This window comes from Somniosus microcephalus, chromosome 5, assembly GCF_052327205.1.
Source record: "Somniosus microcephalus isolate GS21.2 chromosome 5, FLI_Smic_1.0, whole genome shotgun sequence".
Lineage (NCBI taxonomy): Eukaryota > Metazoa > Chordata > Chondrichthyes > Squaliformes > Somniosidae > Somniosus > Somniosus microcephalus.
In genome coordinates this window covers 93,485,993-93,512,334 of record NC_140991.1, presented here as the reverse complement: position 1 = coordinate 93,512,334, position 26,342 = coordinate 93,485,993, and the positions used below count along the sequence as shown (strand labels likewise).

Sequence of the window (26,342 nt, the reverse complement as noted above, 5' to 3'; positions counted from 1 at the left end):
GCTTTACACATTTACACTTCTTGGACAGCTGATTGGCTTGTCACCAATGTCTGCATTGTAAGCCTGAAATGATCCCCAACCATAAAGGAGGAGGAGTTTGGCTGCGGGTCTGGTTGGAGCATGCAACATAACTCTGTCATGGTGTTCTTCGTAAATCGCAGCCTCTGCTCCTCTTGGACAAATGGAGGTATGTCCACCTCTGCCCATAAATTCTGGTATGGGGGTACCAGTGGTTAGATGTCATTCCTTTATTGGTCCTCCTTCTATTCCTCCAAAAAGTACAGATAAAAAGGGATTCCCATGGGGGAAGTCATTGTGGGACTATTGCAACTGTTGAAGAAAAAAGGCAGCAGCACAGCAATTTGGAATTTTCAGACTCGAAAGGAAATGTTTGAGAGGTGATCTTATATAAGATAGATAGGGAATGGAAAAGGAAAATCCGAAATGTTAGTTTAAAATAAATTGCGAGTGTAGGACAATGGACACAGGCTCAAACTAATAAAAAGTAAATTCAAGACTGATATCAGGAAATTATTCTTCGCATAAAGAATGACGCAATTTACTCTATGGAATAGAGTAACGGAGGCAAAAACCCTAAAATCTATTGAAAAACAATTGGATACTGAAAAGGGGGTTCTTTCTGGATGGATGAATTACGATGGGCCAAATGGCCTTCCTCATCCACAACTATCAACTGATCTTGTGGATTACTACAAAAGCTCCTAAAACTCCAGTGACAACAGAAAAAAGCAACAATAAAATGGTCCAGAAATGAATTGCTATATACAGCACGGTCCCTAGCAACGGTGGAAGCTCATTTCATATGGGCTATAGATTGCTTTCAGGAGGGAGCTTCCTGCCCCCAATAAATTACATAGATACAGCACAGAAACAGGCCATTTGGCCCAACCAGTCCACGCCAGGGTTTAAGCTCCACTCGAACCATTTCAGCACCAGAAATGCATAAAATACGATGAGATCCAGAGTCATTAGCAATTTATAAATCAACCATATTGAATTCTAATACTGGTTCAGATATGTAACTACTTTACCAAGAACTGTTATGCTTGGATCATATTGTGCTTTGACTATTTGTAAAATGGAAAATGAGAATTGTATCTCTATTCCATATTTACCTGAACTCAATTATAGGTCTATTGGTGCTTTTCAGATGGCTGTGTTATTGTAATGTACCCCAGTTCTGTGACAGTCTCCCTCGACATGAAACCACCCAGGTTTTTGGCAGGATATTGCTTCGCTCTGTTTTTACTGTCATGAGGCGCCAGTTACTGGAGAAGTCCAGGCAGGAGAAAGATAAGCTGCCTTTAGAGAAACAAACATTGATCCTTACCCATTTTCCAAAGTAAGTACTTAAAGATTGTATGGTCTTATTCTTTGAATGTTCTTCCATCATATTGTTTTATTTTGTTTGTGTGTATTTCAACTAGAATCCACATTAAAGCTCTTGTTAAGCAAATTGTTCCATTTAAATGTTCCCACTAAGAAAATGTATCATATTAATTTGGACGTAAGGGAAGTCTGTGCATTACTGATTTAGATAGTTTGCAGTTTTATAAACACAAAAGATAAAGAAAGAACTTGCATTTATAGAGCGCCATTCATGACCTCAGGATGTCCCAAAGCCCTTCATAAGCAATGAAGTACTTTTAAAATGTGGTCATTGTTGTAAGGTAGGGGGAGAAAATGAAATAATATGGCCCCAAAGTTCCTGGACCTGGGAGGATTTAAAGACTTCAATTTGGCAGGGAGGTAGGATTTGAGGTGGAATCCATTACTGCTGAAGAAATTCCAACCAGTGGGATGGCCATACCCATTTTATGCCACTCAAAGAGGCAAGATTAGCAGGATAACAACTCCCGACAAGAAAATCCACCAGTCCCCCCTTTACTGGGACCAAGAGAAAGTACACCTGCATGAAAACAGCTGTTCTTACTTAATCAATATGTTTGGTAGAAACTTCAAGCTGGTTTCGTCGTCGGCAGTTGATGCAGAAGTGATCGATTGCCATTAGAAAAGTGGCAATTAACATTTCCAGCTACATAAAAATTGTATTGTTTTTGGAGGAAGTTCCATTGGGCCTAGCTGAAACCAGTTGCCAATGGTGGGTGAATGGATGGGGTTGGGGGTTTTAAGTCTAGAGGACATTACAGAGATATGTAGGGGTGAGGCCATAAAAGGATTTAAACACAATGATTAGAATTTTAAATTTGAAGCTTTGGGGGACCAGGAGTCTGGAGTGATGGGTGAGTGGGACATTGCAAGATAGGATATTGGAGGAGGAGTTTTGGATGAGCTGACGTTTAAGGGAGGTGGAGAGTAGGGGATGGGAACCAGCCCAGGGAGCATTGCATCTGGAGGTGATAAAGGCACCTGGATTTAGGTACAGGGGCATCATTTCAAAATTTGCAGATGACACAAAGCTTGGAAATGTTGTAAACAGTGAGGAGGACATTGACAGACTGGTGAAATGGTGACATGACAGATGGAATTCAATGCAGAGAAATGTGAAGTGATACATTTTGGAAGGAGAAATGACAAAAGGCAGTATAAATTAAATGGTACCATTTTAAATGGGATGCAGGAACAGAGAGACCTGGGGGTTCACATATAACAATTTTTAAAAGGTGGCAGAACAAGTTGATAAAGCTGTTAAAAAGGCATATGGGATCCTTGGCTTTATACATAGAGGCATAGAGTACATAGCAAAGAGGTTATGCTAAACCTTTATAAAACACTGGTTAGACCTCAGCTAGAATACTGTGTCCAATTCTGGGCACCACACTTTCGAAAGGACATCAAGGCCTTGGAGCAGGTACAGAGGAGATTTACTATAATGGTAACAGGGATGAAAGGTTTTGGTTATCTGGAGAAGCTGGGATTGTTCTCCTTAGAGCAGAAAAGGTTAAGGGTCAATTTAGTAGAGGTGTTTAAAATTATGAGGGGTTTTGATAGAGTAGATAGAGAGAAACTGTTTCCACTGGCAGGAGGGTTGGTAACCAGAGGACACAGATATAAAATAATTGGCAAAAAAGCCAGGGGGGAGATGAGATTTTTTTTTTACTCAGCGTGTTGTTATGATCTGGAATGCATTGCCTGAAAGGGTGGTGGAAGCAGATTCAATAGTAACTTTTAAAAGGGAATTGGATCTCTACTTGAAGAGGAAAACATTGCAGGGCTATGGGGAAAGAGCAGGGTAGTGGGACTCATTGGTAGCTCTTTCAGAGAGCCGGCACAGGCACGAAGGCTAAATAGCCTCCTTTTGTGCTGCATGATTCTATGAGTGTTTGAGCAGCTGATCAGCGGAGGTGGGGTAAAGCCAAGCGATGTTATGGATGTGGAAGTAGGCAGTCTTTGTGATTGAGAAGATATAGATTGGAAGCTCAGCTTGGGGGTGAATCGGTTGCGAAGGAGTTGGATATATTTCTTAAGGCTAAGGGGATCAAGGGGTATGGGGAGAAGGCAGGGACAGGGTACTGAATTTGGATGATCAGCCATGATCGCATTGAATGGCGGAGCAGGCTCGAGGGGCCGAATGGCCTACTCCTGCTCCTATCTTCTATGTTTCTATGAAAGAGCGGCAGGGGAGGGTGACAGAGTCCATAGCAGTGAGTTTGTGGTGAGGGTGGAAGACGATGGTTCAGTCTTCCTAATGTTTAGCTGGAGGAAATAGCGGCTTATCGAGGACTGAACATGAACAAGCAGAGTCAGTAGTGGGGTTGAGAGAGGTGTTGGAGAGGTAGAGCTTGATGCCATCACTGTACATGTGGAAGCCAACCCCATGTTTCAAGGGACAGCACGTAAATGAGGAAGAGGAGGAGACCAAGCATAGATTCTTGGGGGATTCTGGAGTTAACTGGGTGGGAAGGGAAGTCATTGCTGATGATACTCTGGTTATGATTGGCTAGGTAAGATGGGAACCAAGTGAGAAAAGTCCCACCAAGCTGGACAGTGGAGGAAAGGTGTTGGAGGAGGATGAATCTGTTCCTGGGATTTGGGACAGGATTAATGTCAGGCATCCTAGCACTGAAGTCCTGCTCTCTAGGCGTTTTGGGCCCTATATATTTACAGGAAACTTTGTGCTATCCAGAAGTTGAATGTCCGGCAACTTTGATCTAACGGCAGAAATCAGCAGCCGTTTTGGTTAGGTGTTTTTTTTTCTCCTAGCATTCTTTTCACAGGCAGGCTCTGGAAAGTGTCTTTGTCGCTTAGCAACAGCTTCAGAGACGCTTCCAAGCCACGGGCCGAGTGTTTACAAGCTGTTGCTGAGCAACAGTGTTTGTGGTCAGACACGGCAGGCTCTAGAAAGCGTCTCTGTATCTTAGCAACAGCTTCAGAGACGCTTCCAAGCCACGGGCCGAGTGTTTACAAGCTGTTGCTGAGCAAGTGTTTGTGGTCAGATACTGCGATGAAAAGCTCCTATCTGATAACATTGACGCTGGTCTATCCGGAGCTTTTAAAAAAACGGCAGTAGCTCGGTCCCATGGGTGCCGGATAGCACAAAGTTTCCTGTAAATAGTTTCTTAGCTGAAGGATTGAACTCTAAATTTGATAGTTTTTCGATGTCAGTCTTGACTGATGTTGTGTTCCAGTTTATCTTTAGGCTGAGATTGACTTTCTGGAGAGAGAGTCAAATATTTGGGCATTTCCCCAACACTTACGTGTTCACAGAAAAAAATGGTTTCTATAAGTAGAACAAGTTTCCTATGATCCAAAGTCTGTGTATAGGATAGCGTACCCAAGATTAACAATTGTGGTATATAGTATACTGGAGATCAGTTTGGATGCCTACCACCACATTCTCTCTCTTCCAAAAGACCAAAAATACTACATTGCAGACCAGCATGTATAGTCTAAAACTACTTGGTCAGATTTATTTAAAGGTTGTATAAAATACATTAGCCTGAAAAGATATAAGTTACTGAATCAGCACTATACTTGAAAACAATAATTGGACTAAGCATTACATCAGTTAACTTTGGGTGGAAAACTAGCCCAATAAATTGGAATCAGTGTATAAGTGGTTAAAATAATCTTACTAGAACATAGTTCTCAAGAGTCCTGTAAGTGGCAAAACTTTTGGATAAAACTGTCAGATTTGTCTCATAGACCTTCCAAATGCAATGTTGTACCTGGATGATGCAAAACTTATTTCATCCATAGAGTTTGGATTTCCTGCCACAACTAAAGACTAATGGGAGAATTGCTCAGTGATTATCAGGTCCTAAGGCCTCTAAAGTTAAGAGTTGTCAGTCATCCATGATTAAAAATGTAATTATATAAGCTATTGCATCGAATGCTGATGAGCAGGTGCTCACATGTCATCTGGTTTTGAGGACCTGTTACTATGTTGGTTGTGTATAATTTAGTTAGAGACTAAACAAAGTCCCCATATCTGAACTAATTTCCAGAGCAATCAACCTGGTCTGTTTGTCTCCAGGCCTTCATTTTGCAATTGAGAAAGGAAGACTATTCCATTTCTAGCTATTTCAAAACTGTAAAGTGAAATACAGAAATTGTCCTATTTTATCACATTACTTAATCACATCACATTATCACATGTCTGCATCTGTGGAGGTGCCTGCAATCTGCACTTTGCTCGCCCTCCCTTTTACCTGGAGCGAACAACTGTAGAAAATTGAAAGAGAGTGTGGGAAAAGAAAAGTATGGATATTGATTGAAAACTGTTAAATAAGATTGTATTCATCTCCAAGTATAAAGTTACTACAATGTGTGCAGAAAATAGCACCTTGTTTTTTTATGTTACAGATTCCTTTCTATGTTGGAGGAGGAAGTGTACAGCCACAACTCTCCTATATGGGATTTAGACTTCATGGTGTCTTCTGGTAACATCCAACTAGGGATACAACCAGGTAACTAATAGTCAGCAATTTTCAAATACTCAAGCAGAGTTGGGAACCTGAGAAAAAGTTTACAGAACAGGAAAATTAAAATTAAAATGTTCAGGTTTACATCTTGTTTGCTTTCCTAGTTTTCTCTATAACAAACTTGGGTAAGTTATACAAGTGCTGAGCACATTGTTATAACACCTCAGCTAAAATTATTAATACTTTCAGATCATTATTTAATTATTTTGGCTTCTTCATGTTTTTGAAATGTTAGTTGTCAACGCTCCTGTGGTTCCTGGGACCCTGCCAACCACCAAGCTATTTGGGTATGGATCAAGCCCAGCTTCCGGCAGCATTGATCAAACCAACAGTGGAAGTTTGAGTCCTGTCTGGAGGAACAAAGTGGCTTCTGGCTCAGAGCAAATATTGGGTATGACAGATTGGTAAATCTTAAAAATGGAGAGGTTCTTGCTGAAGCCTGGCAAAAGCTTATAATGATACAAACCTATTGATCCATATCCTTACTGAAAGCAGACTTCAAGATTTTGTACAGGTCACTGTAGAGCAACTTGTGAGCATTATCCATTCAGACTGAGTGGGCTTTACCAGTAAACACTATTCAGCCAAAAATCTGTAGCATTTTACATATCATTCATGAAATCTATCTTCTTGCATGAAAAGAGGATAGAGAACATTATCTACTCAGCACCTTGGAGTGAGTTGGCCTTGGTAAGAATTTTTATCCACTAGATGCAGATGAAATCTTTCATACCAGCAGCATCAATCCTGACTAATGGTCTGTGTTCGTGCCTTTTACCTTGGAAGGGGAACAAGGCAGTGTTACCTTCTGTCCCTATTATTGCACATATAGCCATAGCATCACCTCACAAAGCCATGGAGTGGTAGGACACAGGTTTGATCCCAACTCCACTGTGTATCTGATCTCAGCCACATTGCAGTGGAGAGAAGATAAGTAGAGGATGGACAAACTCACCAGACAAGCTATCCCTGACTGATGTCAACATGTTTCCTGGTGCCAGGTGTAAGTCTGGGAATGGGTTATCCACTGTAGCTGTATACTCAGCTGTAGGTGATGCATGGCCTCAGGAGGAAAACGGTAAGGGAGCCAGTAAATATTGTCAGGAAAAAGTGCATTTTTTAATATGACACAGTGTACATTCTTTATTGCCCAGTGTTTTACATACCTGGACTGCAAATTAGTTTCTAGGTAATTTTGTAAAGGTGGTTGCACACCTAGTGGCAGATATAGGTTTGATTTATCTGTGGCATTTAGTTCCCAGTCTCAGCTGTGCTTCTGTCGGGAGGGATTGCCAGGGAAAAACTCACTTTTGAACTGCTTCTTTGTGCCTCCTAGAGGTCAGCTCTAAAGTGGCATTGGCGCAGGCTCAGGAGCAAGTCACCAGCTTCCATTTTTAGCTCTACATGGCCTGTGACCCAAGAACAGTGGATAGAAAATTGACATTCACACCACCACAAAGAAGATTGTAATATTCAGCATTCTGTATTCTATTTAATAATCTGGCCATTTGTTACCTTAATTATATTTATTATATGATTACTTTTTAATTGCAAAAATCTTGAAGGGTTTATCATTACGTCAAATAGAATTTCTGACAGAATTGTTTGTTTGAAAAGGAGAGAAAAGGAAACCTACAGAATCTTTTAATATGGAAGATGCCAAGAGACAAAGAGTTTTGGGGGATATCCCTATGGAGCTAGTGAATGAAGTAATGTCAACTATCACAGATCCAGCTGCTATGTTGGGTCCAGAAGTAAGTACTCCACAACATATTTGTATTGAATTCTTCTTGCTAGGAGCTACATAGAGTGCAGTTCAGTTTTGTTACTGAGATGTTATTTCGTGAAGTCAGTTTTAAACAAAGAAAATGGCTAAGTCCATTATCCCTTTTAAGTTTCTCCCTCAGTGTTCATATAACCGCTCTCTCCTTTACCTCTCCTCCAAAACTTGTTGATGTCAAGTATTTGATTAATATGTGAGGGTTCAACACCAAAATTAAAGGCTGGCAATGCTCTTTGTAGCTATATTACAAGACCCTTGTGAGAAATATTCTGTAATACTGAATCTAGTTTCTTCATTTTGATTATAATACAGTATATGCATGGTGGTGAATAATCTGACATCCAATTACTTAATAGCTGCACGATTAATGTGAAGCATTTGTTTAAACGTGGTTTAGTCATTGTAATATGCATACATTAACGTCAGTTCTTTGGAATTGCAACTTCTACTTTTACATTTTATTTAAAATAGGGAAGTTAAATAGTAATTAAGTCTTGGGTTTCAGATAACCTGTATACACTATCTATAATATCAAGTTCCTAATTCAGTTATAACTTCCTCCTTGTTCCATGTATGGTATTGTGAAATAATGTTGCAGTTTGTACATGCAGTGAAAATGGAGCTTTTGGTCGCCTTGTTAAATCAATCTATGTTGCTAAAGTATTCATGAGAGTCATTGTAATCTGTTTAAAGTCTACAAAATACAATGGGAAAATGTTATCATATTTATCCTGTCCTTCACAAGACTAGCTTACTATCTGCACATGCAGCCAGAGATGAGGCAGCAAGGCTTGAAGAAAGAAGGGGTGTAATCGAGTTCCATGTTGTGGGAAACTCACTGAGCCAAAAACCAAACAAGAAAATGATGATGTGGCTAGTTGGATTGCAGAATGTTTTCTCTCATCAATTACCCAGAATGCCAAAGGAATACATCACTCGGCTTGTCTTTGACCCGTGAGTGCCACTTTTATTTGCATGGCTTACAAGTGTTAATGTGAATACAGTAATCTTTCCCCAACCGCGGGGGATATGTCCCGGAAAACCCCCCGTGGTTAGTAAAACCGCGGTTGGCAAATACAGTATAAATGTTCAAATAACACAATAAAAAAGAATATAAAAGCAATAAAATCATGTTATGTACCTTAATCCTAAATTAAAAACCGCATATATGCAAAATTCACTGCCGCGGTTGGCAAAAGTTGTCACAGAGAGGAAACCATGTATACTTGAAAGCCGCGTATGGCAAAACCACAGTTGGGGGCGGGATTCCTGTACAGTATTTAAACTCAATCAGTCTACCACATTGCTGTGTTAATTGACCTGAAAAGCATTTGTCGGATGATAAGGCTCAAATTTTTATTCATAATGATAATAAATAAATCATAAAAAGAATAATTTAATAGTTATCCCTGATGAATAGTAAGGATGACATTCTGAGTGGTTGTATGATGTGTGCCTCTGCAGATTCACTGTAAAAAGATTAGTCAACTAGTTTTTAATTTTGAAACCATTTTGTTTGGTTATATCTTTGTAGTAAACACAAGACCCTTGCTTTGATCAAAGATGGCCGTGTGATTGGCGGCATCTGTTTCCGGATGTTTCCAACACAAGGTTTTACGGAGATTGTCTTTTGTGCTGTAACCTCTAATGAACAAGTGAAGGTAAGTGTGAACTTAAAATTTAATTGGTAACTTGTGTTCATCAACATGCAATAATTTAAAACCTAAATTTTCTCTAATGTGTTAAAGTTCCCATATAAAATATTTTAAGGTGGTAATAGAGGTAGGCCCACATAATTCATAAGTCTTTAGATCAGTATCCATAATAAACTTGATAAATCTGTCCGTTAGAAATTTTGAATCAGATAGTCCACTAAATCCTGCTCATGGAGACTCGCCAGAAGTGCATATTAGCAAATAGCATGAGTGGTCCTCACAGTTTTTATTCCATTGATTTTAATTGTGGGGTGCATGCCAGTGATTTCCTGGTAGATGGGGTTTCACACCTGAAGTGCACATTTTAGAAGTCTTTAATACTTCCTTTTGGAGAAGGGACGTTTAAAGAATAAGGTAGAAAATGAGAACTAATTTATAGAGGGGATAAAATTCTGATATGGCTTTAAACAATGATCAGTGTGGAAGTGTAGATTAGTAATAAGTTGCAAAAAGATAAGCTGCAATGCATTATTTTGAAGTTGTATTTTATACTAATTGTAGTCTTTGGAACTGTAATGGAACTTTCATTTTGCACTTGTACAATACGAGCCAAATAAGCCTCGTGCTTCTAATGACTCTTCACATCAGACTCTTATAGAGCCTTACATGGCAAAATGAAAAGGCACCATTTAGAAAAATCCTCCATTAATTTCTACCTCTTTGTTTTTGTCAATTCATACCAATTCTCCTCTACGGCTCATACAGTATAACCCTCATCTAACTGTAGGTTTGAATCCTTCATATCGATGCATCTCACAAGGTCTCGATTTATTTCTCAAGGCTATTTTACTAATGATTAAGCGTAATGAAACTAGTGAAACTTTGTGTCTTTAAATTGAGAACCTTAGCTGAAGGGTCAACACACACAGTGCAAGAAACAGTTGAAAGAGCAGGATAGAAGTTGAGCTAAATCATGAAGTAGTGATTAAGACACCAAGTTTAGGGTGCAAACACTTGCATATTACATAAGAATTAGGAGCTGGAGTTGGCCATACGGCCCCTCGAGCCTGCTCCGCCATTCAATAAAATCATGGCTGATCTTCGACCTCAACTCCACTTTCCTGCCCGATCCCCATATCCCTTGATTCCCCTAGAGTCCAAAAATCTATCTAGCTCAGCCTTGAATATATTCAACGACTCAGCATCCACAGCCTTCTGGGGTAGAGAATTCCAAAGATTCACAACCCTCTGAGTGAAGAAATTCCTCCTCATCTCAGTCTTAAATGGCAGACCCCTTAGCCTGAGACTATGGCCCCTAGTTCTAGACTCTCCAGCCAGGGGAAACAACCTCTCAGCCTCTACCTTGTCAATCCCCCTCAGAATCTTACATGTTTCAATGAGATCACCTCTCATTCTTCTAAACTCCAGAGAGTTATAGGCCCAATCTACTCAATCTCTCCTCATAGGACAACACTCTCATCCCAGGGATCAATCTAGTGAACCTTTGTTCAGCCGCATCTAAGGCATGTATGTCCTTTCTCAGATAAGGAGACCAAAACTGCACAGTTCTCCAGGTGTGGTCTCAACAAAGCCCTGTATAATTGTAGTAAGACTTCCTTACTCTTGTACTCCAACCCCCTTGCAATAAAGGCTAACATACCATTTGCTTTCCTAATTGCTTGCTGTACCTACATGCTAACTTTCTGTGTTTCTTGGACGAGGACACCTAAATCTCTCTGAACACCAACATTTAATAGTTTCTCACCATTTAAAAAGTATTCTGTTTTTCTATTCTTCCTACCAAAGTGAATAACCTCACATTTCCCCACATTATACTCCATCTGCCACCTTATTGCCCATTCACTTAACCTGTCTATATCCCTTTGCAGGCTCTTTGTGTCCTCCTCACAGCTTACTTTCCCACCTAGCTTTGTATCGTCACCAAACTTGGATACATTGCACTCGGTCCCTTGATCTAAGTCATTAATATAGATTGTAAATAACTGAGGTCCAAGCACTGATCCTTGCGGCACCCCACTAGTTACAGCCTGCCAACCGGAAAATGACCTGTTTATCCCTACTCTCTGTTTTCTCTCCGTTAACCAATCCTCTATCCATGCTAATATATTACCCCAACCCCATGAGCCCTTATCTTGCGTAACAACCTTTTATGTGGCACTTTATCGAATGCCTTTTGGTAATCCAAATATATTACATCCACTGGCTCCCCATTTATCTACCCTGCTAGTTACATCCTCAAAAAATCTCTAATAAATTTGTTATACATGATTTCCCTTTCATAAAACCATGTTGACTCTGCCTGATCATGTTATGATTTTCTAAGTACCCTGATACCACCTCCTTAACAATGGATTTGAGCACTTTCCTGACGAATGATGTCAGGCTAACTGACCTGTAGTTCCCGGTTTTCTCTCTGCCTCCTTTCTTGAATAGCGGAGTTACATTTGCTATCTTCCAATCCGCTGGGACCATTCCAGAATCTAGGGAATTTTGGAAGATCACAACCAATGCATCCACTATCTCTGCAGCCACCTCTTTTAGAACCCTAGGATGTAGGCCATCAGGTCCAGAGGATTTCTCGGTTTTAGTCCTTTTAATTTCTCAAGTGCTTTTTCTCTACTGATATTAATTACTTTAAGTTCCTCACTCTCATTAGCCCCTTGGTTCCCCACCATTTTTGGTATGCTTTTTGTGTCTTCTACTGTGAAGACAGATACAAAATATTTGTTTAAAGTCTCTGCAATTTCCATATTCCCCATTATAATTTTACCTTTCTCAGCCTCTAAGGGACCAACGCTTACTTTTGCTACTCTCTTCCTTTTTACATACTTGTAGAAGCTGTTTTTATATTTCTTGCTAGTTTACTCTCATTCTATTTTCTCCCTTTTTATCAATTTTTTTGGTCATTCTTTGCTGGTTTCTAAAGCTCTCCCAATCCTTAGGCTTACTACTATTCTTCGCAACATTATAAGCCTCTTCTTTTAATCTAATGCTATCCTTAACTTCTTTACTTAGCCATGGATGGATCACTTTTCCTGTGGAGTTTTTATTTCTCAATGAAATATATATCCGTTGAGAATTTTGGACTTTTTAAATGTTTGCCACTGCTTATCTACCATCATACCTTTTAATCTAATTTCCCAATCTAACTTAGCTAACTTGCCCCTCATACCTATGTTATTGGCTTTATTTAAGTTTAAGACTCTACTTTCCGACTTAAGTATTTCACTCTCAAACTCAGTGTGAAAATTTATCATATTATGATCACTCTTCCCCAGAGGCTCCTTTACTATGAGATTACTAATTAACCCTGTCTCATTACACAATACAAGATCTAAAATAGCCTGTTCCCTGGTTGGTTCCATGACGTATTGTTCAAGGAAACTGTCTCGAATGCATTCCATGAACTCGTCCTCTAGACTAGCTTTGCCAATTTAAAGTCCCCCATGATTATTGTATTACCTTTATTACAAGCTACTGTTATTTTTTGATTGATACTCTGTCCAATGCTATAGCTACTGTTTGGGGGGCCTATAATCTACTCCCACCAGTGTTTTCTGCCCCTTATTATTTCTTATCCCCACCCATACTGATTCTACTTCCTGATCTTCTGAGCCAAGATCCTTTCTCACTATTGTCCTTATGTCATACTTTATTATCAGGGCTACCCCCATCCCCCTTTCCATTCTGCCTGTCTTTTCTAAACGTCAAGTACCCTGGAATATTTAGTTCCCAACCTTGGTCACCTTGTAACCATGTCTGTGTAATGACTATTAGATCAAAGCTAGTTATCTCTATTTTGTGCTATTAATTCGTCTATCTTGTTATGAATGCTTCATGCATTCAGATGAAGAGCCTTTAATTTTAACTTTTTACCATTATTCCCTGCTTTTACCTTATTCGCTGATGCACTATTACCATTAAACTCTCTGTCCCTTCCCATCACACTCTGCTTATCTTTACCCAAATCACTACACTGCTCCATTGCCTTGACTTTTCTCTTTAGATTTCTAAATTTCCTCTCACCTGACCCCTCCCCCCCTTTTTAGTTTAAAGCTCTATCTATTATATATTATATCCATATATTATATGAAGAATAGAAGTAAGGAGTCCAATCTTTTTAAAGATCTGGGAAAGTATGAGTTATAATCAACAGCGTGATAGTTGTTAATTTAAGCAATAATAATGGAATGTAGAGAATGGCATATTTGGGGTTTAGGGGGAAGAAAGAAGAGAGGAGCAGTGATCGTCGTCATATCAATAAAATAAATAAAAGTTGTGTTGGAGAGGTTGCAAACTTAACTGTGAAAGACAGATTTCCCAACCGCCAACAAGATTTTTCTTTTCTCCTGTCCGGAGTGCTAGAAGAGCTTTCCCAGATAGGGGAGCAGTATTCAAGTCTTGGACAAACTTGAGTGTTATAGAGGCTTAAGAGTTGTTTAAGGAAAATGTGTTTGGCACAAAAGAGGAAAATGAATTCCAGGGAATACAACCCTAGTTTCTGTCATCTCACCTCGTAATTTAACCCTTCGAGTCCACGTATCATTCTGGTAAATCTACGCTGCACTCCCTCCAAGGCCAATATATCCTTCCCAAGGTGTGGTGCCCAGAATTGAACACAGTACTCCAGGTGTAATTTAACTAGGGCTTTGTATAGCTGCAGCATAACTTCTACCCCTTGTATTCTAGTCTTCTAGATATAAAGGCCGGTATTCCATTAGCCTTTTTGATTATTTTCTGTACCTGTTGATGACATTTTAATGATCCATGTACATGGACCTCTATGTCTCTTTGGACCTCCACTGTTTCTAGCTTTTCGCTATTAAGAAAATACTCTGATCTATCCTTTTTAGGTCCAAAGTAGATGACCTCTCACTTGCTTATATTGAAATCCATTTGCCACAGTTTTGCCCATTCATTTAATCCATTAATATCTCGTTGTAATTTTATGCGTCCATCTATACTGCTTACAATGTTGCCTATCTTTGTGTCTTTGGCAAACTTGGATATCTGGCTCTCTATCCCATCATCTAAGTCGTTAATAAATACAGTGAATAGTTGAGGCCCCAACACAGATCCCTACGGGAGACCACTAGTCACATCCTGCCAATTAGAGTATATGCCCATTATCCCTACTCTGTGTCTCCTGCCACTCAGCCAATTCCCTAACCAGGTCAATAATTTGCCTTCAGCCTACGTCCACACAGGTGAACTTTCCAGAAGGGGTCATTGGTTAGAAATTGGGAGCAGGAAGCCTGGCTGACTTTCTCCTCCCAAGACAAGGGCTGGTGAGGCTAGTTTAGTGTCCCATGCCATCCTAGCTGAGATCAGCTAACTAAGCATAGACCAGGAATTGAACCTGGTTTGTATGGCTGAGTTAAAAGCCAACTTTACCAACTGAGCCACCAGGGGAGCTGCAAATAAAGGTGCAAACCATTGACAACCAGTAGTGTCAAATTCATGAGCCACCTTCTTCACTGTTGAACCCTGTTATGCTACCTTCTTTAAAAATAAATTATGGAAGTATTAAAATCTTTCTCCTGTAAAGATCTTTGAGACATGCATGAGCAGTGCTACAGAAATGTAAATATTTGTTTAAAACAAACTATTAATGGCAAATCAAAGCTAGAATTATTTTCTTTACCAAATGGTCAAATGTTTATTCTTTAGGGCTATGGAACTCATCTAATGAATCACTTGAAGGAATATCACATCAAACATAACATTCTAAACTTCCTCACTTACGCAGATGAATATGCAATTGGCTACTTCAAAAAGCAGGTATGTAGTTTTGTGGTCTTTATACTCTATGAGGAGCATAGCAACATTGAGTATTACAGTGGGAACATACACATACAATTACTGATGTGAAATCTAAATAACATGTTTTAACAAGACATTCCAAATTTCATACAGATTAACTAACTAGATTTTCATACAATGTAACACCTCTACTCCTAGACCTTTTACATGCGTACATTGCAGTGTCAGCAATCAAAGTACAGTTAAAGTTATGTAGGATGTAGGTTACTAAGTGACAGGTTCACAGCACATTGAATGAACTGTGCAGCTTACCACCCCATTCCCGCTCGGATTCTGTCCGCCGTCATATTTCCCAGGGTCTTCAGTTGGAAAACAAATGGGATCCTCATTACTGCATGCAGAATTAATGGTCCAGAAATTCGGGTCGGGGGCTTCCTGCGGGTGCAAGCCGCCGACCTGCACTTACCTTGCGCGCCGGCCGTTGAGCTGTAGGGCCCCGTGGAATTCCGATCCGGGGCCTGGTCCAGCTGCCGGCGCGCAGTGCTTGTGTATCCCAGGGGCGCAGTTAGTTCGATGCATCCTCTGGGATTACGTGGGCCATAGGGAGCCAATCGGAGCAGGGAATGCTCCATTCATAAGTCTGACAGGAAGAGCTGTCAAGACTTATAAATACTACGGCCCCAAAATAGCACTAAATCTTCAAATAAATTTTTTTTTAAATCACATTTTTTAAATAAACTATAAATTAAATGAAATAACTATTTTAAACAATAATTTAAATTTTTGAAATTTTTTTTTTATTTTCTAATGGGACTAAAAATAAACTTACCTTGCTTTAAAGTAATTAAAAATAATAAACCTGTGGAAAAAATGTTTTAATTTTAATTAATTCACCACTTACCTTGTAAAAAGCAGGCCTTACGCCTGCTTTTTATATTTCTAAATTCTGCAGGCTTACTCTCCCGGGTAAACCTGTAAAAAAAAACGAAGTTTGATGCGCACGCGCAGCCTCCCCCACGCATGCGTTCGACCTCTGAACCCCTGCTTTCAGGGGAACGGAAGTGCCGGTTTCCCGTGCATGCAGGAGACCGGCACTTCCATCGGGCCTACGAGTGAGTACCCAGCGCGTACTCACCCGTGGAGACCCGAATTTCTGGGCCATTATTGTGGGGCCAGAAAAGCAGATGTGCTACCCCCGCAATCCACAGATATACTGCAGGCTGCTGATGCCCAGAACTCCCCCCACAACCACCTTTCTGCAATCAGTGCGTGGACCTATTTAAAGAAAGACTTTTATGCATTTAAGCATTTATCTACCTGCCTAATGACTGCTTGAGATGCATGTCACCAGATAATGGAGCTGGTGAGCTGCAGCAGGACTCCCGTACGGGGCATTTAGCTTGCCAGTGGCATGGTAATGCGGTCCGACCCTCAAAATGACTCAGGCCTCCTGCCGGCAAGAATGAGTGGGTGCTCCGCCTGGTGCCCGCTCGTCCATGGCTGGAGTTAACATCTACCCCCTTTGTCTCATGTTTCAGATCTTGTACTTCTCCAGAATATAAAATATCATAACATATCTGCACAGGTATTTCCATTAACAATCAGTGGGGCGGAAGTGAAAAAAATGGCGTTAAGCATTTGTGCCGTTTTTCCATGGGTTTCACGGCTCTTCCGCTGAAATGAAGGCGGTCGAGCGGGAGAACTCCCGCGGAAATTCATCCCCGGGAGTTTAGTAGAGCAAGAAAACAGATTGCGTACCCAGGTAGGATGATGTGTATTGATGTAGTGGCATCTTTAGTGACAAAAGAAAGTTCAGGCGTAACCGTCCTGCTTCACCTAACCAAGGATAATAGTTCTGTTGTTTACTATATGCTATCAATTTTAAAATACTGTACAGCATCTAAATGTTGGAAATTCAGTACCATTACAGTGAAGAGAAATTTACATTCCAATTTCAACGTGATTTCAAAATAAAATTAAAATGCACCACTTTATTAGATTAATTGGGTCATTTGTCTAAATGGGTTGATTGATTCATTGTAGCACACTGCAGGTGCCTCACTGGGCACTACTGTTAATCACCAGTTACTGTCAACAGGCATATGAACGAGGCTTATAAAAGCATGCAAATTTGATCCTTGACTAACCCAATTAGGATTGTACACAATTTACATTCATCTGGACCTAGAGGTATCCTGTGTAAATGAACTAAGTGTTTTGCAATTATCAGTACAATCTCTCAGGGTATGTAAACCTTGCCAAATGATACAGTTTGTAAATCTAAAACTGTTCAATTAAATAACTGGAACTAAAATCCAACCAATTTAATTATTTTACCTCTGAGCGATTGGTGCTTATTGTTAAATTGTTATCGTGTACCAATTTTGTCAACAAGCTTCAGAAAAGTTTAAAATTATTACAAGTAGTTCTCAACATAATTGCTTTTGAGCAAATTGACTTTTTGTTATGTACATTGAATGGCAAAAAGAAAAATATTATGATATTCTATATTGTTTCAGGGATTCTCTAAGGATATAAAAGTTCCAAAAGTGAAGTATGTTGGTTACATTAAAGACTACGAAGGTGCTACTTTGATGGGGTGTGAGCTGAATCCACGGATCCCCTACACTGAATTCTCTGTGATCATAAAGAAACAGAAAGAGGTGAATGCTTGCCCATTTGTTGCTTATGTTTTACTTCTGGTCAGTTAGTATAGAATAGTGTTTCCCCCATTTGCCCATAAGGTAGGCAGTCAAATTATCAATTGACAAGGACATAAACCTGTCTTCATGTTGTTGTTTGTGCTGCTCCCTTGTATTAAGTACATAAAAACATCAATAATTAGGGGAAATATATTATTCATCAGATAAAAGCAATTTCTTATGAACAAATTTTTGCCTTTTTCAGAATTTTAACTTCCCCTTCCAAAAATGGTTAAAATGCTGATAACTGATTATACAGATTTTATTTCCCAGTAATTTACTACGAATCAACACTCAGTGTACTGCCATTGATTATGTCACCCTCATTCTGTAAAGGCAGCCATTCCTTTCTCCCAGTTTCTCTGTCTCATACGCTCTGTGGCCCCACCTTCTGCAGCAAAGCTTCTGAAATGCCCTCTTCTTCTCAACCAAGGTTTTCCATTGACAGTGCTTAACTGTGTTTGTCCCATTTCCTGTGCCTCTGCTCTCAATCCTTCTCCCTTTTACAACAACAATGACGAAGGAGCAGCGCTCCGAAAGCTTGTGATTTCAAATAAAACTGTTGGACTATAACCTGGTGTTGTGTGACTTCTTACATTTGTCCACCCCAGTCCAACACCAGCATCTCCACACCATTTTACAACAATGACAGCCTCCCCACCATTGTTTCACTTTTCATTCCACCAGCCTCTGCATTCACCAGATCATATCCCACCATTTAAAACACAAACCCATCCCCCCCTCTTCTGTCCAGAATGCCTTTATTCATCCTTCCATCACCCTTTTCCCTGGCACTCTGCACTGCAACTGCAGCAGATGTAACAGCTGTCCAATCACTTCTTATACCATTGTGCAGGGCCCCAAGCACTTCTTCCTCTAATCTAATATACTGTACTAGCTGAAGTGCCCGGCGGTGCCGAGGCTTTTTCGAGGGCATGTTGTTGTTGGAAGAGAGAGAGAGCGACTGGGAGGGGGGGGAGGGAGGGCAGGGGGGGGCAAGGGAGGGCGGGGGGGGGAAGGGAGGGCGGGGGCGGAAGGGAAGGGGGGGAAGGGGGAAGGGGGGGAGGGGAGGGGGCGGGAGGGGAGGGGGGGCCCCCCGAGGGTCGCGGCCCACCCCGAGGGTCGCGGCCCCCCCCCCCAGGTGAAGACCGCCGATTGCGGCTGTGCGAGACAGCCGGGGGGGCCGGTTGCCAGGGTGACGCTTGGCGGCACCCCCCCCCCCCGAGGGTCGCGCCCCCCCCCCGTGGGTCGCGCCCCCCCCCCCCCAGGTGAAGACCGCCGATTGCGGCTGTGCGAGACAGCCGGGGGGCCGGTTGCCAGGGTGACGGTTGACGCTCAGCAAGCCCCGCCCCCCGGCCGAGCCAGAGAGAGACGCCGCGTCTCAGCTCCTGCTGCGTGCGCACCCTAGCGGCGCTGGGCTGAGGCTCGGCCCTCCAGCCTTCGAGTGGAGCCGGGAGGTGCCTAGCTCGGGCGTGGGTGCGGAGAAGAGGCCGAGGCTTCGAGGCCTACCTGGAAAAACGGGGAAAGGCAGGAAAATTAATGAGATTAGATAAGTTAATGACTTTCTAAATCATTTTTTTAATAAACAATATGTGTTTTAAAAGCAACGTTTTTTTTAAAGACGCAGAAAGCGGGAAAAAGAAAGGAAAAGTTTGGAATCAAGATGGCGGCGACTCACCTCGGTTCAGAACGATAAAGCCCGGCCACACGCACCGATTGGCCCGGCGGCACACGCCAGCAACCCGGCGTACGATTGGTCGAGCTCGAGGTCACTCTGTCGCTAATGAGCGGATAATGAGATGCTAATGAGCGGAACGTTGAAGGTTTTTGGGATACCGCGGGCGCGATTTTAGCCCGGCCGAAACGTAAATACGCTTAAAACCGTCTCGGAAGCGTAAGCTTTCTTTGGAGGTAACGCGCGCGTAGGTACGCCCTGTAACTTTCGAGCGCATACCCGACAGACGCACACGCGATGACAGACAGAATGACAGACAGAAGTACCGATTTATATATATAGAAGATTCACCATTCACAGTGTGCTCTTCTCTACATTGGGGAAGCCAAATGCAGCTTAGGCGACCACTTTGCCAAACACCTCAGCCTCGATATTTATGTGGAGGCGGGAGGGAGCAGGGGAGTGTGGGGGAAACTCAGCAAGGCCGGGGACGGAAAGGTCCCACCGAATGCAATGGTAGGACCTTATTATAACTTTTTCTTCCAGGCAGGCTGGCTGGCTGCCGGGCAGGAAAACCAATGGCAGGAGGCCAGTCAGGGACCCTTGGGAATGGTCCCGGGCAATCGTGTTCACGGGTCAGGTATCAGTTGGGGGTTATTCAGCAAATCACAGGACAGGCATCAGTTGGGGTTTGGCGGTGGGGGTTGGCGTGTTGACATCTAGCTTCAGACCAGGGCTGTGGGGTGGGAGGTCACCGATCACGGCCGGGGCTAGAGAGAGGCCGTGAGCAGCAGAAGGGAGGCCGTAGGTTTGCTTGACGGGCCAGCGGAGCACTCCTGCTCATCCTTGTCCACAAGGAGTGCTATAAAAAGCACTTAGCTTCTGCAGCCAGCTGCTCCCGTCTCCATTTTGCTGTGGGATTTCCCGAACCCTGGGTAACTCGGCTGGCAACTGTTAAATTTAACTCAGGCTCCCAATTGCACTGTGGGAGCCTGACTTAAATATGATAATGAAGTGCCCCGCCTCTCCAAGATGGGACACTCGCATGGCTCGAAACCTGCCGCCATCCTTGCCATAGTAAGGGGAACATGCGCAATACCGCATTGGGTTGGGATGCGCTCCCCTTTATTAGGGTTTAAGCTCCTCCTGCCAGTCATATTGGGGAGGGATTAATATTGAGGCTCTCCTTTCTGTCTGCACGTATAACCCTGACCTTCCTGTGGCTTGGCACTTTAAGTCCCCTTCACATTTCCACTCTGACCATTCTGTCTTCGACCTCCTACACTGTTCCAACCGAACAATATCTCATATTTCTCCTGGGTGCTCTGCAGATCCCTAATCTGAAATTCAGACCGTGGCTATATCTACCATTTTTCTTTAGCAGGGGTACAGAGGATGTGGATGGAGGACAAGGTGGATTGATACAGTTTTATTGGGGCCAGGAGGGGGGTTCTGTGTTAGTTTTGGCCTGTTTCTCTGTGTGTTTCCAGAATTTCCTGTTTCCATTTGGACCACACACCTTTCAGCATTGTACTATTTGCATATACTTTTGTTCTTCTCATATCTTTTTATTGCCTCACTAAGATGATCTCTTATCAGGTTCCTTCTCCTCTATTAAGCAGGTGGCAGGTAATTCAATCCCTTAATTTCCTCTTGGTGATCAGTATTTCTGTTGTCTCTTTCTCCTGCCCCTTCCTTTTTTTGTCTCTGCCACCCTACAAAAGGACTCGTTTATCTTTCAGTTTCAGTTGTGAAGAAGGTCAACACCCATAATATTAACTTGTCTTTTTTATTTACAGATCTTGATGGACCGGCTGTTCATTTCCAGCATTTTCTTTTTATTATTTCGTTGTTGCTGATTGTTTTCCTAGTGGCCTATGTGTGTGGTCTGCGGAGCGCAGTAAATAGAGAAACTGTCCAAGCTATTTCTTATCCCTAATTATAGTGCTGCTTCTCTCTTCTTTTTAAGATCATAAAAAAGTTGATAGAAAGAAAACAAGCACAGATTCGAAAGGTGTACCCGGGGCTCTCCTGCTTTAAAGAAGGAGTGCGACAGATTCCTATTGAAAGTATACCTGGAATAAGTAAGCAACCTAGCACAGGTTTGAAGTATTCCACTACTCTTTATAACAATGCCAGCTTATATTACCTCATACCAATTTTTTAAATTGAACATGATTTTAATGGACTAGAGCTGAATGACTGATTTAATTTATCTACAGGGGAATCTGGTTGGAAACCTAGTGGAAAAGAAAGAGGGTAAGTCTGTTGCTAAAAAAGGTATAACTGTACAGCAGGAGATCTTTTAAATAGATTTTGCAAAAGGGGAATAATATTGAGATGAGGTTGAATATGTTAAATGGATTTTAGATTGGATTAGCAATGGATGAACTAAAACATCCTCCAACTGACCACCAAGAAGCGCAAAACCAACATTTTTTACCCTCTGCATAAACTCTGCTCCTTTGTCACTGACTATTCTCCTCCTCAGCCAGTTACTCATAAAAGAAAGGCTTGCATTTATATAGCGCCTTTCACAACCACCGTACATCCCAAAGCACTTTACAGCCTATGAAGTACTTTTTGAAGTGTAGTCGCTGTTGTAATGTAGGAAACGCAGCAGTCAATCTGCACGCAGCAATCTACCACAAACAGTGATGTGATAATGACCAGATAATCTGTTTTGGTGATGTTGATTGAGGGATAAATATTGGCCAGGACACCAGGGATGACTACCCTGCTCTTCTTCGAAATAATGCCACAGGATCTTTTATTTTTATTCGTTCATGGGATGTGGGCATCTCTGGCAAGGCCAGCATTTATTGCCCGTCCCTAATTGCCCTTGAGAAGCTGGTGGTGAGCCTCCTTCTTGAACCGCTGCAGTCCGTGTGGTGCGTAGTGGTTTTTTACAACTGAGTGGCTTGTTAGGCCATTTCAGAGGGCAGTTAAGAGTCAACCACATTGCTGTAGGTCTGGAGTCACATATAGGCCAGACCAGGTAAGGACGGCAGATTTCCTTCCCTAAAGGACATTAGTGAACCAGATGGGTTTTTACGACAATCTGATTGTTTCATGATCACCATTACTGATACTAGCTTTTTCTTCCAGATTTATTTAATTAACTGAATTTAAAATCCCCAGCTACCGTGGTGGAGATTTGAACTTGCGTCTCTGGATCATTAGTCCAGGCCTTTGGATTACTAGTCCAGTAACATAACCACTGTGCTACTGCTCCCATACTTTTTATGTCTAACTGAGAGGGCAGACGGGGCCTTGGTTTAATGTCTCATCCAAAAGACGGCACCTCCGACAGTGCAGCACTCCCTCAGTACTGCACTGGAGTGTCAGCCTAGTTTTTTGTGCTCAAATCTCTGGAGTGGGACTTGAACCCACAACCTTCTGACTCAGAGGCAAGGGTGCTACCAGACTGTGTAAAACCTTAGTGTTCTGTTCGACCCACAGCTGAACTTCAAACCTTATATATTATCCCTAAGCACTGGACCAGCCACATAAATACCATGGCTACTAGAACAGGTCAGAGGCTGGGTATTCTGTAGTGAATGGCTCACCACCTGACTTCCCAAAATCTCTTCACTATCTATAAGGCACAAGTCAGGAGTGTGATGGAATACTCTCCACTTGCCTAGTTCAGTGCAACTGCAACAACACTCTAGAGGCAAAACACCATCCAGGACAAAGTGGTCCGCTTGATCGGCACCCCCTCCACCCTACCGCAGCTGCAGTGTGTACTTTCTACAAGATGAACTGCAGCAAGTCGCCAAGGCTTCTTCGGCAGCACCTCCCAAACAGCTGACCTCCACCATCTAAAAGGACAAGAACAGCAGGTGCATGGGAACATCATCCCCTCCAAATCACACACCATCCTGACTTGGACATATATCGCCATTCCTTCCTCATCGCTGGGTCAAAATCCTGGAACTCCATACCTAACAGCATTGTGGGAGTACCTTCACCATATGGACTGCAGTGGTTCAAGAAGAAAGCCTACCACCACCTTCTCAAGGGCAAGTAGGGATGGGCAATAAATGCCTGCCTTGCCAGCGATGGCCACATCCCAAGATTTTTTTTTAATGTTTACTTCACCCTCACATCACCCACCTCTGTTTAACCTCACCTGCTCCCCCCTCCCCCCGCACTGCTGCTAAAACCCTTGCATATGCTTGTCACCTCTAGACTCGATTTCTCCAAAGATCTCTTAGCCTGCCTCCCATCCTCAATTGTACTTGTTCAAAACTCAACTGCCTATATCCACGTAGTCCCACAGTATGTCCTGCTTGCCCAGCATTCCCATCTTAGCTGACCTATGTTGATTCCCAGTTCCCCAACTCATTACACTTAAAATCCTCGTTCTTGTCTTCAAGTCCTTCTGATGCCTTGTCCCATGCTATGTCTGCATTTTCTTCTGGCTTTATGTCCTGTCCCACACCCTTCAAGTTTGGCCTTTTGTTCATTCTCCTCCCTTTGCCCCGCTATTAGTGGCAGAACCTTCAGTCACCTCGGCCCTACTTTCTGGAACTCCCTCCTCAAACCTCTCCGCCATCCACTTCTCTTTCCACCTTTAAAAAAAATCTCAGAATGCATCCTTTTGACCAAACCTTTGTTCACCTCGCCAACTCTGTTACCATGGCTCAGCGCCTGTTCCTTTATTGCTTTCATCTATTTTCTCTTCCTTCTGCAAAGCACCTCGAGATATTTTTATATATTAAAGGTGCTATGTATGAGCATACGAAAATTTCGGACAAGAAAAGTCTAGCTGGACCATCTTGCCTGTACCATAGAGTTGTGGTGGTTTCTACATCAGGTCAAAAGACTCGCTACCCACTCAGTGCCATGAAACCAGATCAAAAACCCATGGCCAATTATGGAAAAAATCTGGAAAATTCCTCTCCGATCCCTCTAGGCAATCAAACTAGTCCAGGAGACCACATTAACCATGACATATTAATTGGTATCTACCTCTTACATGATGCGATCTGAGCCCCTGCCAGGATCCGGTCCTGCTGTCTCTTGAAGGTGCACAATGTATCAACACCCGCAGCAGCCTGATCCACAGGTCTACTATTTTCTGGGAGAAGAACCGCCTAACATCAAATCTATTTCTTCCCTTGTGTAATTTATATGCATGACCTCAGGTCCTCTCCAACCTATCAAATTGAAATAATTTCTCAGTGTGCACACACTCTAGACCCTTCATTATTTTATAGGCTTCAATCAAATAGCCCCTGAGTCTATGCTTCTGTAAAGTATTAGACCCAGCTCCTTAGGAATATCTGAGTAGCTGCGGTGTTTTAAACTGGTCTTGCTGCATTTGTTTCAAGTGCAAGCCACTTTACACAATTTCTGGATATACCCAATCATTGAAAATGTTGAAAAGGTTTCGATAAACCTTTAAAAGTTGGGTCCAGTATACAGACTTAAATGAAAATAGGAAACTATCGATCAGTGTGTGTAATAATTTAAAGGAGTAGTATTCATTACTTTTGCTCCAAAGAAAGGTTACCCACCTTGCAGAGTCTCCTTCATTCTTAGATAGAAGGTATCTTCCACACACTGCTGGAGTGGCGTCAGGCCTGGACCACATTCATAGAAACCACAAGGGGTGATATTCCTTTATGATATCAACATTGGGTGCTGCCAAAACACCGCAAACTACTTGCTCCCAGACTATATTAAAGTGCTAAATGTGCTTTGGAGCAGATGTTGTTTATGACTCAACTTATAGATCCGAAATTACTATATGATCTCCCCAGAAGACCCGAGGTGTCCCCTGCTTGATTTGATGTCACCTGATACAATGGAACAAAGTGGTTAAGGGCTTAACAAAACAATGCAAACTTTCTTGGGGAACCTACCTCAGTCAGTGCCAGCTGGTTTTAACACTCTTCATTTTACAAGTATAAGTGCAATCACCGATCAGTGGCCGTTTCAGCTGTTCCAGTACAGCTACAACACTGGCATCTACCCAACAAAGTGGAAAACTGCCCAGGTATGTCCTGTCCACAAAAAGGACAAATCCAATCTGGCCAATTACCGCCCCATCAGTCTACTCGCAGTCATCAGCAAGGTGTTCACAGAATCACAGAAACCCCACAGTGCAGATAGAGGCCATTTCGGCCCATCGAGCCTGCACCGACACATATCCCACCCGATCCCCATAACCCCTACACCAACACATATCCCACCCTATCCCCGTAACCCCACGTATTTAATCCCCCTAACACTAAGGGTCAATTTATCATAGCCAATCAACCTAACCTGCACATCTTTGGACTGTGGGAGGAAACCGGAGCACCCGGAGTAAACCCACGCAAACACGGGGAGAATGTGCAAACTCCACACAGTCGCCCGAGGCCAGATTCGAACCCGGGTCCCTGGCGCTGTGAGGCAACAGTGCTAACCACTATGCCACCGTGCTGTGCTATCAAGCAGCACTTGCTCACCAATAACCTGCTCACCGATGCTCAGTTTGGGTTCCGCCAGGACCACTCGGCTCCAGACCTCATTACAGCCTTGGTCCAAACATTGACAAAAGAACTGAATTCCAGAGGCGAGGTGAGATTGACTGCCCTTGACATCAAGGCAGTATTTGACCGAGTGTGGCATCAAGGAGCCCTAGTAAAATTGAAGTCACTGAGAATCAGGGGGAAAATCTCTCCACTGGCTGGAGTCATACCTAGCACAAAGGAAGATGGTTGTGGTTGTTGGAGGCCAATAAACACAGCCCCAGGACATTGCTGCATGAGTTCCTCAGGGTAGTGTAATAGGCCCAACCATCTTCAGCTGCTTCATCAATGACTTTCCCTCTAACATAAGGTC

At 42.4% G+C, this 26,342-nt stretch overlaps 1 protein-coding gene across 3 annotated transcripts in view; it reads left to right on the top strand.

The window, feature by feature from the left end:
• Positions 1-26,342, top strand: part of kat2b (K(lysine) acetyltransferase 2B) — a 76,711-nt gene that overhangs the window by 44,163 nt on the left and 6,206 nt on the right. Inside the window, exons 6-15 of one of the 3 annotated variants that reach the window (XM_085987998.1) lie at positions 1,172-1,363; positions 5,788-5,891; positions 6,142-6,297; positions 7,524-7,660; positions 8,435-8,643; positions 9,224-9,350; positions 15,036-15,146; positions 17,648-17,791; positions 21,475-21,589; positions 21,728-21,764. In XM_085987998.1, the coding sequence (XP_085844124.1) occupies positions 1,172-1,363; positions 5,788-5,891; positions 6,142-6,297; positions 7,524-7,660; positions 8,435-8,643; positions 9,224-9,350; positions 15,036-15,146; positions 17,648-17,791; positions 21,475-21,589; positions 21,728-21,764 (1,332 nt within the window). Of the gene's footprint in view, positions 1-1,171; positions 1,364-5,787; positions 5,892-6,141; positions 6,298-7,523; positions 7,661-8,434; positions 8,644-9,223; positions 9,351-15,035; positions 15,147-17,647; positions 17,792-21,474; positions 21,608-21,727; positions 21,765-26,342 lie in introns of all 3 variants that reach the window. The other 2 variants (XM_085987997.1, XM_085987999.1) reach the window with 2 other exon arrangements.